The sequence below is a fragment of the Sceloporus undulatus genome, chromosome 2 (assembly GCF_019175285.1).
Source record: "Sceloporus undulatus isolate JIND9_A2432 ecotype Alabama chromosome 2, SceUnd_v1.1, whole genome shotgun sequence".
NCBI classification, from domain to species: domain Eukaryota; kingdom Metazoa; phylum Chordata; class Lepidosauria; order Squamata; family Phrynosomatidae; genus Sceloporus; species Sceloporus undulatus.
The window spans coordinates 10250925-10268776 of record NC_056523.1 but is presented as its reverse complement, the minus strand read 5'-3'; the positions used below and the strand labels follow the sequence as shown (position 1 = coordinate 10268776).

Here is a 17852-nt window from a genome sequence, read left to right as displayed (position 1 = left end):
TAGGCTGCATCAATAAAAGTATAGTATCTAGATCAAGAGAAGTAATAGTACCACTCTATTCTGCTTTGGTAAGGCCCCACCTGGCATATTGTGTCCAGTTCTGGGCGCAACAATTCAGAAAGGACATTGAGAAACTGGAACATGTCCAAAGGAGGGCGACTAAAATGGTGAAGCATCTGGAAACCATGTCCTATGAGGAACGGCTTAAGGAGCTGGGGATGTTTAGCCTGGAGAAGAGAAGGTTAAGAGATGACATGATAGCCCTGTTTAAATATTTGAAGGGATGTCATATTGAGGAGGGAGCAAGCTTGTTTTCTGCTGCTCCAGAGAACAGGACCCAGAACAATGGATGCAAGCTGCAGGAAAAGAGAGGAACTTCCTGACAGTAAGGGCTGTTTGACAGTGGAACACACTCCTTCCTCGGAGTGTAGTGGAGTCTTCTTCGCTGGAGGTCTTTAAACAGAGGCTGGATGGCCATCTGTCAGGGATGCTTTGATTTGGATTTCCTGCATGGCAGGGGGTTGGACTGGATGGCCCTTGTGGTCTCTTCCAACTCTATGATTTTATGATTCTGTAAGCTACATGCTGACTTTTAACAGTTGATCAGAAAAGAGAGTAGAAGGAGGATCTAAATAAAAATTCCAGTTACCCAGGGTTGTCTACAGTTGCTTCTGCAATCCCCCCCCCCCGGTCTGTTTCAAACAGACACAGCTATGAGAAAGGGGATTAATTATGTAAAAGAGACATGTTTCCTTGATTTGTGTATAGTTTCCCATGTCCAGGAGCAGAATCTGTCTTTGCTTTGCCCTGAATTGTGACATCCATCCTTAGAGTACCTACCACCTTGGACAGAAGTTGAGAGTAAACATAATCATGAGATAGGAGAATTAAATGGGCATAGCTGAGACATCCAGGTGGCAGGAGGGAAAACCAGGATAGGGTAATGTTGCCGGGAAACATTCTAAACAAAGGTCTTCTGAGTATGAACAAAATTCCTCTCTCTTTGTCTACAGGGGATGGGAAGGCAACTCCACTTAAAGTGGAGAATCCTCAGCATGGAGGAAATGAGCTGGAAGAGATGCCCATGGCAATGCCAGTCATGAACCAAGAGAAATTACCACGGATGGCAGAGAAGAAGCACAAGGAAAGATGTGAGTCCAAGAGTGGGATGTGGATGGGGAAGAAGGCTTTAAAAGCTCTGAATGAATCCAGTGAGTTCTCAGGATGTCTTGGAGTTCCTTGTAGCATTAAAAAGCAAAACAAAACCACAGGGCATTGCTTGGGGGAAGGCTGCTGTTTTTCAGGTATGGTTGAAGGGACTGTCAGAAATAAAAAAATTGTTACAAAACCCACTGGGGAAAATCAAGAAGAGTATCAAAAACAGACCCTGATCAATGTCAGAGGACGCATAAATGAAATAAATTTTACAAATGCTCAAGAAAAGCCATACTGGAGAGAAAATGTATGCAGGATAAACTTAAAGGAAATTGCATTTGATGAGACAAAACAGAATTTATATTGAAGAGAAACTTAAAGGTCCTAAAGAGAAAAACATTTCTCTGAGATCAAATTTGTTGAATTGTCAGAGACACCATATTGAATAGAAACCTCATTGAGTGCCCTGTTTGACTAAACATATCCATACAGTAAATTTTAGAGTAGTGCTGCTGCCCTGCTTTTCCATAGCAGGATGCTGGAAACCCCATATATGGCATTATTTCATAAATAATCAGATTATGATATTGTTCTCTATGGTTCGGTATTCATCTGTTCTGAATAGCTGGGATTCTGTGAGGTTGTCGTATAACCCCCATCTCTTGTACTTCTACTCTCATCTTTTTTAAAAAGAAAAATGGAGATTCTGCAGGTTGAATCTATCACCTCTGATGTGCACAACATGTGTTCTGCTTCTGATCTGTGGTCCCTTTTTTTAAAGACTTCCCTTCCCCTTAGAATATGAGAGAAGCCTGCCTACAAATCCAGACTTTTTGTAATATATAATGTAGGGAACGTGTATGACTGTACATGTGTAAGAATTGGATGGAAACCTTAACTTAATAAATAATAATAATATAAAATACTAAGTTAAGGTTTCCATCCAATTCTTACACATGTACAGTCATACACGTTCCCTACATTATATACAGTATTACAAAAAGTCTTACCATATATACTCGACTATAAGTTGAAAAATTTATGCCCCAAAATGAACTCCAAAATCATGGGTAGACTTATGTACAGGGCAATGAGTTAATGCTAATAAATTTCTTGAAAGAAGAAGTGCCTACCTTTTTCTGTAGCCTTGTAATGGCTCCCTGTTTGAAGCCCTGGCGCCCGCTCTCCTCTCTCCCGTTGTGTGTGTGTGTGTGTTTCCCTCTCAGCCTTCCCGCACAGCCAGAGCTAACAAGCTGCTGCTGAGGAAAGGAACACACAAAAAGTATGCCCTGGCTTGTACCCCGTTTTGCCTGGAAGTCCTGGGGGTGAAAGGCAGAGAGAGAGAGAGGTCTGTCCTCTATTTTTGCAAGCCCTGATCTTGGGAGTCCTGGAGGTGAAAGGCAGAGAGAGAGAAAGGTCTGTCCTCTATTTTTGCAAGCCCTGATCCTTGGGAGTCCTGGGGGTGAAAAGCAGAGAGAGAGAAAGGTCTATTTTTGCAAGCCCTGAACCTTGGGAGTCCTGTGGGTGAAAGACAGAGAGAGAGAAAGGTCTGTCCTCTATTTTTGCAAGCTATGTGCCTTGGGAATCCTGGGGGTGACAAGCAGAGAGACAGTGGAGTCTGTCTTCCTTTTCACAAGCCATGAGCCTTGGACATGCTTCTGGTAAGGGGAAGAGTATGTGTGCGCGGGGCAAGATTTGTTTCCCCTTTTCCATGCCGAGACTAATGCTTGGTAGAGGTCCAGAGAGGGAGATATAGGGAGGGAATTGGTGCTTTGTTCCCCCCCCTTTTAGATCTTTTGTAACATCCTCCAGTGTTTACCCCTCGACTTATCCACGGGTCATATCAAAATCTATGATTTTGGATCCAAAAACTGCCCTCGACTTATACAAGAGGTCGACTAATACATGAGTATATACAGTAATAACTACCAAAGACATAATAGAAAATGCAAATAATATGAAATGCAGGTTTTGTATACATATGTTTTCTTTTTAAACAGAGCTGATACTGAGATGGATGGATTTTAATGATTAATATCCCCACAACAGATTTATAGAAAATGGTTGCACTGTGGATACATAGAAATGAGATTTTTGAGAGTAAGCCTTGGGAGAAAGAAAAATGCTGAACAGGATTTGCAGTAGGAATGTTTAGAGACAAGATGACCTTTGTAGACATCTAGCTTGCTTTGAAAACCAAAACAATTAAGAGCAGCATCCTTGAATGAGGAAGTAACACATAGGTGATAAGAGTGATGGAATATTCCAAATGTGCCTAAAGTGTATTTTAATGTATTCATATATCTTTGCTCTGATTGCAAGAAAAGTTTTGTAAGTTTGAACTTTGAACCAGCCAATAGATTGTAGGTTAGGGCCCTCCTTGTTTGAACTAGTATATAGACAGCCATTTTCTTTTGTTCTTGGCCTCAGTATTTGGAACTTGGGTTTCTACTGAGGACTTTGCCGGCAAATAAACAGTTTTTGGATTCTCAGCATTCTGGGTCCTTTTGTCCCTTTGCTCTGTCAAGTGAGAGAAAGTCCAGGCTATTAAGGTTCCCACAACAATACCTTTTGTAATACTGTAGGACTTGTTTATATGCCACAAAATTTGACTCCCAGAGTTGTCTCCTCTGTCACTTCAGTACACACACTAGGACAGTTATAGCAAACCCTTTAGAGACTGAGTGTCCATTTTCAGTGGCATTCCTGTGCCGGGTGCAGGACTGACAGAAGTGGGACCTCCAGGGGGCAAGGGCTTCCAGGGGAAGACATAAAAGGAAAAAATGGAGGACCTGACCAAGCAAAAGTTCAAAACAAAAAATAAAAAATCCACTCATATAAATATTAAACTCATCCTTCTCAGCCCTGTTCAAAATGGAGGACCCTTTGGGCAGCCTCCTAAACAGAAAAGCCACATATAAATCAAATCAAATAAATAAAGTACAAATAAATAAATTCCTGTTGGGTATTCCCAACTAGGGAAGACACGTTCAATCAATTTCTGGACAGTGAATGAACATGTAGGTAGATTCCATTGATTCAATAGCTCTAATCTAGGGTTGTTTACACTGTTGAAATAATGCAGCTTGAGACCACTTTAACTGCCATGGCTCCATCCTATAGAATCCTGGGATTGGTAGTTCTGTGAGATACCAGAACTCTTTGGTAGAGAAGGCTGAATTAAAACTACAAATCCTAGGGCTCCATTGGATGGAACTACAGCACTTAAAAGTGGTGTCACTGCATTATTTCTACAATGTAGAAAAGATGATGATAAAAAGGAGCCAGTATAGTGGTTTGAGCATTGGACAACTTTGGAGACCAGGGTTTCCAGCTGGAGCCCTGCAGCTGAAGAGTCTTGTGAACACATTTACTCACAGCAGTGATCAGCCAGATGTCCAGAATGTCAGTTCTCCAAGTATAGAATTGACTCACATATGTCAGGACTGTTTATGAAACATACTGGAGAGGGCCATTATCTTGTGATTTTAGGGTACTACCAGGAAAACCATGAATTTGTGGTAAACATGACAGATTTTGAGCAAGAATGAATTTGAAGATATCTTGAGGTAGAGTATTGGGAACCTTCTAGGGGACTGTTAATTTTGGATGTCCTTATTGTCCAAATTGTGAGAGTTAGGCTGTTTAACCATCAGAGCATCCATGTTGTATTTTGAGAGCAGCTGGGTTAAGTGAAAAAATACACAGAGCCCTTAAAGAGAGCGGTAATCTTTTGATAGAAAGGGCAGGGGGAAAACCTTGAATTTAGCAAAGATTTGGAATTGGCTGGAAAAGAAGGTGGGGCAGGATAAAGGATTAAATACACTCATCCCTCCACATTCGCTGGGGTTAGGGGCACAGGACCCCCGTGAATGTGGAAATACGGTAAATAACAAAAACACTACGTTTTTACCTGAGAGAACCTCTCTCTTAGAATCTCTAGATCTTCCAGTGCAACTCTGTCGTCAACATCTGCCATGCATTGACCATAGAATTGCGCTGGAGGAGCTACAAATGCCTAGTGGAATGTCCTCTCTTGGAATCTCTAGGTGTTTCAGTGTGACTTTTGGTTAAAGTTGACCACAGAATTGTACTGGAGGACGAAGATGTTCCTAGAGATAGCATATCAATAAAATCAGTGAATGATTAAAGCCACAAAAATCAAAGCCACAAATGTGGAAGGACGAGTATAGAAGGAAGTTGCAAAAACCCAGAAAAGGGATGACTAGTCATGGACAAAATTCCTTTTTCAGTTTCTTCAGGTGATGAAAAGAGATGTTGGATCAGGATGGAGAAACCTCAGTAGGGGAAACATTTGCATAAAAATGTACAGGGTGATAGCAGAAACTTTCCAATTGATTTTTCCTATCTGAAATGAATCGCTAGAGATACAAGTCCAACAAAAGAGAGAGCCGCCAATGTGAAGTCAAAGGCTTTCATGGCCGGCATCCATAGTTTTTAATGGTTTTTTTGGGCTATGTGGCCATGTTCTAGAAGAGTTTCTTCCTGACATTTTGCCAGCATCTGTGGCTGGCATCTTCAGAAAATGTATAGCCACAGATGCTGGCGAAACGTCAGGAAGAAACTCTTCTAGAACATGGCCACATAGCCCAAAACCCCCACAAAAAACTAGAGAGCCACCAGTTAAGAAACAAAAGCAATGCACTGAACTGACCCAGAGTCTTAGAGGTGGTGTCAGCAAAACCTCTGTAGTGCCCATAGAAAGGGGAAAGGCCTTTTTCTCCACTTATGGGAGAAAATACCACTATAGGCCAGATCTTGTTGTCATGCATAAGAGTGGGAAACCCTGTTGTATATTCCACATGGGAGAAAACATCCAAACTAAACCTTGTCTTTATTTTTATTTATTTATTTTTTAGGAAAAAAGTTTATTATTAAAACAATGTCTTTATTAACATCAGGAAACCCTTAAAGGGGAGAAGCAACGTATACTTTCTGAATGCAGGGAAAGTTTCTACTAAAAGAGAGATTATTTTATTGGAGAACAGAATAGCTACCCAGAAAAGAAACCCTATAAATGTCTGGCAGATGAGGAGAAGCTTTAGACACAAACAAGCTTTACAGAAATATCAGAACTCTTAATTCAAGAAGGGAATTGTTCATATGTGTTCTATGTGGGAAGAGGTTTACTTCTAGAGCAAAATTAACAAGACATCAGAGAATTTACACTGGAGAGAAATCATATAAATCTCCTCTTAATATGGAAAGCATGTCAGTTGCAGGGAAAGCTTGTGGAAATATCACAGACTTCAAATTGATGAAAAATCATGTGACTGGGAGGTCCTTTAGATGGAAAGAACACTTGGTCATCAGCAAATTCATAATGAAAACTAACAACTTTAAAAGAATCAGATACCAGAAAACTCACATTCGACAAACATTTATGAAAGACCCAAAGACTGCTAGCAGTTTTGACTGATGTCTGCACCAAAGCACCTATGACTAGCTTTAATGTTTTTTCTTTCTTGATCAACATCTGTTTTTCTAGGAGGGAGCAGAGAGCTTTTTAAAGAACCGAGTGAAGAGCGGTTTGCCAGCACTTAGGCCCCTTTAGAGTGCTTTGCCATCATCATTCTTAGCTCTAGAATTTAGCAAGGAATATTCAAGTATTGAAGTTTGGGAGGGTATGATAAAGTTTTTGCCTCTGAGAGTAAATTTTCCAAGGTTTGATTTCTCCCCTTCAGCAGAGAAACCATGATATGAAACCATGATATGTATTATAAAATGAAAAAGGGCCTGACAGGTATTAAGTTCCCATTATCTTCTCCATGATTAGATGAACTAGACCTTTTAGAAGGAAGTCAGTTTTGCTCTCTTTCTCTTTGCTTTTCTAATTGATAAGAATTATTATTATTATTATTTTATTTTCTTATATCCCATCTTTCTCCTAATATAGAGACTCAAGGCGGCAAACAGCAAGTTTAAAAACAATACAATATAACATTAAAATGTATAAATATAAATGTAAAAAACAATTAAACCATTTTAAAAGTTAAAACAGTTATGAGTTAGAATAAAATATGTTAAAAATACAAACCTTAAAATTTAATTAGCACACCATTCCCAGCCCTCATCAGTTTGCAAAAGCCTGCCAGCACAAGAACATCTTTACCTGCCACCAGAAGGACAGCAGGGTTGGAGCCATCCTGGCCTCTCTAGGGAGGGAGTTCCAAAGCTTGGGAGCAGCAAAAAGAAGCCAAAACGAAACCACAAGTCCACATTTTTTCAAGGCAAAAATAAAAAGTACACCATGGGTGTAAAGAGAGGACTTACTGTTTGGGAGGGAATTTTTTTTAAAGATCAGAGAAATTATGAAGTGGCAGAAAAGGAATAGCAGAGAATCAACAGTAGAGATGACCAAGTAGAAGGAAACTGAGAGTGTTTAGGGGAAGAAAAAGATGACAAGAACATGGACAAAATTACTCTCTCTGTCTCTTTAGGTGATGAAAAGAGATGTTGGATCCAGCTGGAGAAATCTCAGCAGAGAGACTCTTTGCCAAAAGAAACACACAGGGTGCTAACAGAAACTCTCCACTGGAGCATTCCCATGGCATCTGAAATTCATGACCACAGATATGGGTCCAAGGGGCAACAGGGGGGAGAGCCGCCAGATGAACAAAAAGAATCCAGTGAACTGACCCAAGGCTTTACAAGTGCTGGCATCAAAACCTCTGGAATGCCCATAGAAGGGGAAACAGTCTTGCTCTCCAAGTATGGGAGAAAGTACAAGTCAGATCTTGTTGTCACATATGCTGGGGAATGCCCTGTTGAATGCCCCACATGGGAGGAAGGCATGCAGAACACATCTTGTTTCAGTCAGCCTCAGAAAACCCTTAAAGGAGGGAAGCCGCAAGTAATTTCCCAATGTGGGGAACATTTCCATCAAAGAGATGTTTTTGTTGCGCATCAGAATAGCCACTCAAGAAAGAAGCCTTATGAATGTCTAGTGGCTAGGCGAAGTTTTAAACACAGACAAACTTTGCAGAAATATCAGAATGCTAATTCAAGAAGAGAATTGTATATATGCAGCCTGTGTGGAAAAAGCTTTACTTCTAGAGCAGAATTAACAAGACATCAGAGAATTCATACTGGAGAGAAACCATATAAATGTCCTGAGTGTGGGAAGAGTTTTAATCGCAGGGAGAACTTGATGAGACACCATAGAATTCATACTGGTGAAAAACCATATGAATGTTGTTTGTGTGGGAAATGTTTCATACGGAAAGAACAATTGACTGGTCATCAGAAAATCCATGATCAAAAGTAACAAATAACAACTGATTAGGTATCTGAGAATGGACATATTTCAAAAGGACCAAGTTTGGGAGGAGTTTAGTCAGAAAGTTTTCTTGATTCAGCACTATGAATAACAGTAACATTCCTGCTTCCTTGGTTAGCACCTAGATTTCAGAGGCAGGAGGATGTTTGAGGAGAATACATAACCACTTCTGGAGAGGTCTGTCACCATGTTCTGTTATTACAGATGCCAGATTTGTCACCTCTGCTCAGATCTTAATAAGAAGCAGGATGGGCCAGTATGCTTCTCTTACAGTCCTGAATTTACTATCTGGCCTTTTAGGGGCAGAATATTTTGGTCACTGAGAATATTGAATTGTACCCAAAAAGCTTCTGAAACCATTTTCACCTTGTTAGCAAAAAGCAGACAGGCTTTGACTGGACTCCCTAAACATATGTAATGGAACCTAACATGCATTGACTTCTGTAAGACTTGCTTATGTACAGATTTGTATAGGATTAAACAATTGTTGCAGTTGCTGTATTTCTGCAAGGAATATTAGCTATTGCAGTTTTCAAAGGTTTTACAGTTTTGCCTCTCAAGGCACAAGATTGTATTTAATTCTTTAATGGACAAACGATGATGTGAAAATGAATGGAAGAAGGGAAAGGGAAGGCCTTGTCTTTAGAGCCCCAAGTAATTTTCATATACTGTAAATAACTGGAGCAGCTTTTGTATAAATTAACCAGAGCCACAGCCTGGAATATGAAGGGAGAGTGATAATTGATAGACACAGACACACACATACACCATAAAAAGGCACGTTAGCAGAAACATTTTGAATCAGATGGAAAGCTAGAGATGACAGGAGAGAAGGCCAGGTTGCAGAAATCTAGAAAAGCGGTGGCCAGGATAGAGGCAAAATTCCTCATTCTCTCTTTAGGTGATGAAAAGAGCTTTTGGAACAAGATGGAGAAATCTCAGTAGGAACAGTCATTGCTAGATGATGCATACAGGGTGTCAGCAGAAGCATCCCAGTGGAATTTTCCAGTGGCATACAACATTCATGAAATGAGATGGGTGTGCAGAGGTCAGGTGGTGAAGAAGCCAGTGAAGACAGAGAGAAAATGCACTGAACCAACTGAAAGTCTTATGGGTGCCGATAACAAAACCTCTGTAGTGTCCATGGAGGTGGGAAAGCACTTGTTCTACAAATATGGGAGAAAACACCACTATCTGTCAGATCTTGTGATGCAGACTAGAGAGAACACTGTGAATGTTCCATATCAAGGGAAGGCTTTCAGATAATATGCTGCCTTAATAAACCTCAGGGAATCCTTAAAAGAGAGAAAGCATGTGTGCTCTCAAAATGTGAAGAAAGCTTGCATTGGAGAGATTATTTTGTTGATCTGAACCCAGGATACAAAAATTCTGAATGTCATGACAGAAAAAGAAGCATGAGTCATGGACAGACTGCAGAAATATCAAAATGCTCATAAAAGGAGGAAACCTCACAAATGTTCTACTTGTGAGATGGACTCTAGAGCAGAACTGACAAGACACCAGAGAATTCATACTGGAGAGAAACCTTATGAATGTTTTCAATGTAAAAAATGTTTCACTCAGGGTGAAGACTTGAAGAAGCATCAGAGAATTCATAATGGAGAGAAACCCTAATGTTCAGAATGTCAGAAATGCTTCAGATGGAAAGAACATTTGATTGGTCCTCAGGAAGCCCATACAGGAGAGCATCAATTAAAATGGCCTGAATGTAGTAGAGGCTTTTCTCATAGAAGTGCAATGACCAGCCATCAGAGGACTCAGAGGGAACCAAAATCTTATGAAAGGTTCCAGTACGGGGAAAGTTTCAATTAGGAAAAAAAACTGATTAAGCATCAGAGCATTCATGAAAACACTGACATCATTTTTGTCTCCTATGTCATGGGAGGCTATTGGGGGAGCAGTTCTAAGAAGCAAGTAAGGAGTGGTGAGACAGGAGCTCACTCCCCAATCCCCTCGAATCATCTGCCAGTAGATCTTATTCCCATGAATGCTACTTTCTCTACACCAATTTTTACCTTTTAAGCAAAAGTAGTCAGGTTGCAGTCTTAAGAGAACAAGTTTTGGTGTATGCCTTTTCAGGCACTGCCATCTTTTATTGCCTGAGACTGTTGAATTTGACAGCAAAAGCTTCAGAAAACCATCACCACCTTTTCAGTGGGTTGGCATTGGCTGTAAGATCAAGTATACTCAATTGGGGTGTGGCACTCCTTGGCCTTTGTGAGAATTCCTTATTTATGAATCTGTCAAGCCATTGTTCCTGTGATTGGTTTTCCTCCAGGAACACTCAGAACTGCATTTTGGGGAGTCTGTTGAAACCTTTTGCTTTGCAAAGTACAAACTTCCAGGTTTTGAATTGTCCTCGTTGCTCTTCAGTGGGGAAACTGCACTGTGAGACATGACTGTTACAATGGAGGGGGTGGGTCTGGTTGTCAGAGCCTTAAACACATTCTTACCATGATGCGTATTTTGATCAAAAAGCTGAAACTGCTATCATTGCTTTTATTTTGTAAAGTTATGCATGCTCAAAACCCATCTTTTCTTGGATCACAACTTTTGCTAAGCAAAGAATACACACAGGTCTGGATATAAAGGGTGGGGTAATGTGTTGATAGAGAGAAAAAGAAGGCTAAATTTAGTTGAGACATTCTGAATCAGCTGGCAAATGAGATATGACAGGAGAAAACACTATAGGTGCAAAGCAATTGCAGGAATTTAGAAAAGAGTTGACCACAGCATGGACAAAATTCCTCTCTGTCTTTCTCCAGGTGATAAAAGCAGATATTGGATCAAGAAGGAGAAATCACAGCAGGGAGAGATTGTACCAGAAGAAACACAAAAGGTGTTAGCAGAAACAATTCCGTGGAATTTTCCTGTGACAGCAGAAAGTCATGACCGAAGACGTGAGTGCAAAGGACAACAGGAGAAGAGACCAATGGAGAGAGAGCAAGACTGCAGTGAAGTCACAGAAAGCCTTGCAGGTGCTGATAACAAAACCTCTGCAAAGTCCACAGAGGGAGGAAAGCCCTTGTTCTCCAAATATGGGAGAAAATACTGCTATAAGTCAGATTTTGTTGTGGTGCACACAGGGGAGAATCCTTGTGAATGTCCTGCATGGAAGGAAGACATCCAGGCAAAATGTTGTCTTAATAAACCTCAAGAAATCCTTAAAAGAGATAAACTCTACAAATATAGGGAAAGTTTCCACTTGAGAGATGAACACATCAGACACCAGAGCTGCCACCCAGAAAAGAAACCTTATGAATCCTGTGAGGATGAGAAAAGCTTCAGATATGAAGAAACATTGCAGAAAAACCAGAATAGTCATTCAGGAAGGAAACTGCATGAATGTTCTGTGTGCAGGAAAAGCTTTACTTATAGGGCAGAGTTAACAAGACATCTGAGAATTCATACAGGAGAGAAGCCATTTGAATGTTCTCACTGTGGGAAATGCTTCAGACAGAGAGTGCACTTGATTGGACACCAGAGAATCCATACTGGAGAGAAACCATTCAAATGCCCCGAATGTGGGAGAGGCTTCTCTCGGCGAGATAAGTTGATTGGCCATCAGAAAACTCATAGGACATTCATAAGGTCTCTATCTTCTGTGGGTGGGAAGAACTGTGGTCCGAAAGGTACATTGATGAAACATCAGAGTATTTATGAAGGGTACTGAGGGAATGCGTATGCCATAGTCTGGAGCAATATTTCCCATTTGCCACTGCAGGGTAAATAAGAATTTTGTCCTCGCCTTCCATAAAGTGGCCAACCAGCAGCAGATTCTTTTGCTGCAGAAAAACAAACAAGGAAGTCCAGTCTTAGACTGTTGCTGAAAAGTTATATATTTTTATAAGTCAGGATGCACAGTTTGAAAAACTGGATAAAAAAGTGTTACGTGAACTGGTTTTGTGGTTTGAGTGCTGGACTACGACTCTGGAGACCATGGTTCAAATTCTCACTCAGGCACGGAAACCCTTTGGTTAACCTTGGACTAATCACACATTTTCAGCCTCAGAGGAAGCCAAACCCAAACCCCTCTTTGACCAAATTTTGCTAAGAAACCTCTTTGATAGGGTTGCTGTAGGGTCTCCATAAACTGGAGATGACTTGAAGGTACATAACAACATGAACTGGTCTGTTTTTATTTTTTAACATACAGCTTTTCAAAATAATTTTGCAAACATTCATTTCTAATGTATTCTTTTCTAAGGCATCTGAAGATGCTAAACAGTGGACACTCCTGCTCCATTCATTCCACAGGAGAATGAGGGTAGAACTTAATAATTGAAAGAAATAAAAAAGATCCAGCAAAAGAAATCTAAACGATATTGGACACAAAAGATCACAGTGATCAAGTTACATAACAGGAAAAATAAAGTCATATTAATTTCTAAAAGTGGTGGGGTGGGGAACATCTCTTTGAACCTCTCTAGCCAAAAATGTTTATGTTTGCTTTCAGTGAGTGCATTTGTCATAAAATGACAATTGTTAACACATCATAAACTTGAATCCAGTGTTAATCTTAATTTGAATAGACACATTGAATCAGTGGATTTATATAATAAGTGCTGATTTACCAAGTTTCTTTTGGTGTAATAAATCTGCCCTAGTTGGGACCATTGAATCCACAGATGGGAACCCCAAGATACTGCTGGAATACAGCTCCCAGCATTCCTTATCATTATTCTGGTTTACAGCTGTTGGAGGTTGCAGACCAGTGATACCTGGGAAACCACATGATTTAGATTATTGTTACATGTGCAATTCAGAACAACCCTGTCACATCTTAGTTTTTGTTATCTACTAGGAAATTATAGAAATGTGCAGCAGCAATTGAGAAAGCAGAGACCCTATATTTGGGAGTATCTTTGGAATTATTATTATTACAGTGCTATATAAATAAAGGTTAATAATAATAATAATAATAATAAGTATTATTATTATTATTTAAAAACAACCACCAGAAAATGCCTGCTTCATTCCAAAAAAAGATGTGTCCATGATGGACCTTTGTATGTGGTGCCTCATGTTGTTGTTGTTGTTGTTGTTGTTGTTGTGTGCTTTCAAAACATATCTGACCCATGATGATGCTATCATGGAGGTTTCTTGACGAGTTTTGTTCAAAGGGGTTTTTCCTATTGCTATCCTCTGAGACGCAGAGAGTGTGACTTGCCCAAGGTCACCCAGTTGGTTTCAAGGCCAATATAGGAATCGAACCCTGGTCTCCAGAGTCATATTCCAAGACTCAAACCACTATACCTTGCTGGCTGGTGTATCATTGTAACCTTTTTATGCCACATTGGACTTTTGCTGGAAAAAGTGCGCTTTTGAACTGTGGTGGGCTTATTATCTTGCCAAAATGTATTTTCATTTCTGAACACCAAGTTTTAGATTCTGACTTTTTTTCAGTACTCCTCTTCTTTGTTAGCTTCTTGCCACAAATGTCATGTTTCCCATAGTTTATAGGTGAGAGTCCAAATGATACCATTTTGAGAAACTAAGGGCCCGAACAGACAGGCCAAAACAAAGCTGCTTCGGGTCATTTTGAAGGTATGCTGTTTAAATGATGCATGCGTCCTCAGAGGCCAGAAACCACGCTGCAGTCCTAAGGACTGGAGTGCAGCTTTGGTACAGCTTCTGGCCTCTTAAGAGGCATGTGTCGTTTAAACAGCATACCTCCAAACTGACCCAAAGCAGCTTTATTTTGGCCTGTCTGTTCGAGCCCTAAAGCAGCAGTTCTTGGCAGGAGTAAAATTTGCCTTGAGTTTCATTTTGGGAGAAAGGCAAGATATAAATCTAACCAACCAACAAAATTAAACTTCATGAGATGTATGTCTTCAGTAGACACAGGACTGAACCGCAGAGGAAGAATTATATGGCCATCCACATTCTGCGGTAGGAATAAAACTCCCATCTGTACTTGTCATCATAACTATTAGGAAGGAATGCTTACCTTTAGAAATATCATTCTTTCGTCAATTTAATACACAGACATTAACCCCGAGTGATCTCATTTCTCTGCAGAAGGTGAGATAAAGTGCTAGGCATGGCCCAAAGCAGAAAATACAGGAAAATTAATCCTCACTGTTTTGCAACTCCTTATTCATGCCATGTATAGCAGCAGTAGAATAAATTATGTTTAGCAAAGATGTATACGTGGGCTTGATTTGCATAATGTTTATTCCAAATCCTGTAGAGAAGGTGGGAAAGCCAGTGAGTTGGCAAGATTTTCAGAGACGACCAGAACATGGGAAAAATGTTTCTCTGTGTCCCTTCAGGTGACAAGAAAAGAAATCCAATCAAGATGGAGAATGCACAGCAGGGAGAGATGAGGCCTGATGAAATACACAGGACCTATGCTGAAACAGCCAAAGGGAATTTTGTGGCTGTTGAAATTCTTGGACAGAGATGGGAGCCTGAAGGGCAACAAAGGGAGAACCCAGTGAGGAAGGAGACTGCATGTACTGAACTTGCAAAAGGTCTAACAGGAGCAGTTAGCCAAACCTCCACCATGCATGGAACAGAAGAAATACCCTCATTTTTACAAGACGAAGAAGGATACAGCTGCAGATCAGGCTATGTGATGCACAGCAGAGAGGATTCCTATGAATGTCCCATAGGACTGAAACATTTCCCAGAAGTATCATGTTTTGATAAAAATCAGGGACTGAAAGTAAGGGAGAAAGAAAATGAAGTCTCTGAGTACATTAAGAAGGAGAATCTAATGGGATGTCCAAGTAAACTTTCAGGTAGGAAACCATATTATTACGCTGAGTGTGAGAAAAAAAATAGTTATCTGTCATTCAAGAAAAGTGGGATTTCTTCAGAGGGGAGACCATATAAGTGTTCTGCTTGTGGGAAAACCTTCATGTTACTAGAAAGATTAGCAATACATCAGAAAAATCATACTGGAGTAAAACCACACAAATGTGCCCAATGTGGGAAATGCTTTAGTGAAAGAAACCACTTGAGGAAACACGAGAGGATTCATTCTGGAGTGAAACCACACAAATGTTCTCAGTGTGGGAAATGTTTCATCCACAGAGACCATTTGAAGAACCATCAGAGAATTCATACAGGAGAGAGACCCTATGAATGTCCTGAGTGTAGGAAGAAGTTTAGTCGGAGAGAACATTTGACAAAACATGAGAGAATCCACACAGGAGAGAAACCATATCAATGTTCTCATTGTGGAAAATGTTTCAGGCAGAGAGAACACTTGATTGGCCATCAGAGAACCCATGCTGGAGAATCCAGTGGTCATCAGAGAACCAGTGCTGGAGAATCTCTGCTGAAATGCCAAGAATGTGGTAGAGACTTTTCTCGAAGTGATATATTGCTCAGACATCTGGAAACTCACAAGGGACAAAAATCATATAAATGTCCTGAATGTGGGAAATGTTTCGGCCAGAAGAATAGACTGATTAAGCACCAGAGTATCCATACTCCACTGATATAGTTTCTGGGAGTAGCTGGAGGGACAGTTAAGAATTAAGGAGTGGTAAGCAATGTTTTGTCATCCTCATCACTAGAGTAGACACATTCAATCAGTTGTTCAATGGTGTCAACACAAAGGTAAATCCAATTGATGCAATGCCTCTACTGTTGTCAAAATTAACAATAGGATTTAGGTCTTTGTTACTACAGAGACCTTTTTCTCTCCATCCATCCATTCAAACAAACAAAACAAACAAGCTTCATTTATATACCGCTTCATACTGCCTAAGCACTGTCTAAGCGGTTTACAACTGTAAGCTAATTTGCTTCAAACAATCTGGGTACTCATTTTAGCGACTTCCTCGGAAGGATGCAAGCCTGAGTCAAGCTTGAGCCCTTTTGCTGGTCTTGAACTCGCAACCTTATGGTTTTGAGTGAGTGGCTGCAGTATTCAGACTTCTAATAAGCAAATGAGTGTCCTGTATTTAGCCCTTGGGAAACTTAGTTTTGCTTACTACCATCTAGGTACTGACATCTGTTATTCTGTGAGAATGTTGAATTTGACACCAAAGCACGAAATCACCCCAGTTCTCCAAACAAGAGAGATGGTTTAAGTATCCTGAATGTGAGAAAAACATAATTTCTGCAGAGTTCTTGAAAGTTCACCAGAGAATTTACCTGGAAGAACTTGTAAAGGAGACAGGCTGTATAAGTGTTCTTGTGAGGAATTCTTCACAAAGCGCAGGACTCTGAGGCAGCATCAGTTGTTTTGTAAGCCAGATTTCCCCCCAAACACTTTACCTTTCCCGTATAAGAAGGGAGCACAGACTCCACTATTTGCCCTTTTCTGCAGTTTTCCTGCTCCGTGACAACCATGGAAAACCACTGGGTGACCTTAGGCAAGTCACACTCTCTCAGCCTCAGAGGCAAACCCTCTCTGAACAAAACTTGCCAAGAAAGCCCAGTCATAGGTTCGCCTTCAGATCACCGTAAGTTGGATATGGCTTGACAACATCATTTCTACATGAACTGACCATCTACAGTTCAGCACAAGATTTGAATCTTTATTATTATTAACCTTTATTTATAAAGCGCTGTAAATTTACACAGCGCTGTGCATACGATCTTTTTAACCGTCCAGTTAAAAAGATTGTATGTACAGCACTGTGTAAATTTACAGCGCTTTATAAATAAAGGTTAATAATAATAAAGATTCACATAGGCAGGTGATCTAATGAACACCAGTGCAGCAGGCTGTCTGCACTCTCAGTTCTGAAACACAGAATTTTCATCCTTTTCCAAACCTTTTAGTTAGCAGGGAGGGGAGCACCCCCTCCCACAAGTCCCTGTTCATCTGTCTTTAACTGCTATTTAAGGCCCCATACAGACTGCCAAAATAAAGCTGCTTCGGGTCACTTTGGAGATAGGCTGTTTAAATGATGCATGCATCCTAAGAGCCCAGAAGTCACGCCAATGCTGCACTCCAGTCCTTAGGACTGGATCGTAGCTTTGGCACAGCTTCCGGACTGTTATTCATTTAAACAGCGTACCTCCAAAGTGACCCGAAGCAGCTTTATTTTGGCAGTCTGTATGGGGCCATAGTTTGCAGATATTGGCTGGAAAATAGTTTTATCTAGAAGTCCAGATAAGCCACTTTGACAGATCAGCCCTGTCAAACTGATATTAAATTGGTTCTCGAGCTTTTGGGGCAAGCTCCCAGAAACTCCAGTACCACAGTCAGAGATTTTGTGAGTTGGAAGTCTAAAAGATCTGAAGGACCAATAATTACCTCTAAAATGGGTAAGGTTAGCCTGGGACACTTTTCTCCCCTGATCATTTAGCAATCTGGACTTGGGGATTAAAGCATTCCTGGCATTAGTATTCATGCATAAATTTCAGGTCAGAGATGTGAGAAGCAATGATGATGATGATTATTATTAAC

At 40.4% G+C, this 17852-nt stretch overlaps 2 protein-coding genes across 6 annotated transcripts in view; one reads left to right on the top strand and one right to left on the bottom strand.

Annotated features, from left to right (window-relative positions):
* Positions 1 to 17852, bottom strand: part of LOC121921898 (zinc finger protein 397-like) — a 942727-nt gene that overhangs the window by 493325 nt on the left and 431550 nt on the right. The window lies entirely within an intron of this gene.
* LOC121921800 (zinc finger protein 665-like) overlaps positions 1 to 17852 on the top strand; it is a 52528-nt gene that overhangs the window by 26201 nt on the left and 8475 nt on the right. For 2 of the 4 annotated variants that reach the window (XM_042450350.1, XM_042450351.1), the window contains exons 6-8: positions 1014 to 1151; positions 11242 to 12108; positions 14752 to 15974. In XM_042450350.1, coding sequence (XP_042306284.1) covers positions 1014 to 1151; positions 11242 to 12108; positions 14752 to 15932 — 2186 coding nt within the window. In that variant the 3' untranslated portion in view covers positions 15933 to 15974. Of the gene's footprint in view, positions 1 to 1013; positions 1152 to 11241; positions 12109 to 14751; positions 15975 to 17852 lie in introns of those variants that run through there. The other 2 variants (XM_042450352.1, XM_042450349.1) reach the window with 2 other exon arrangements.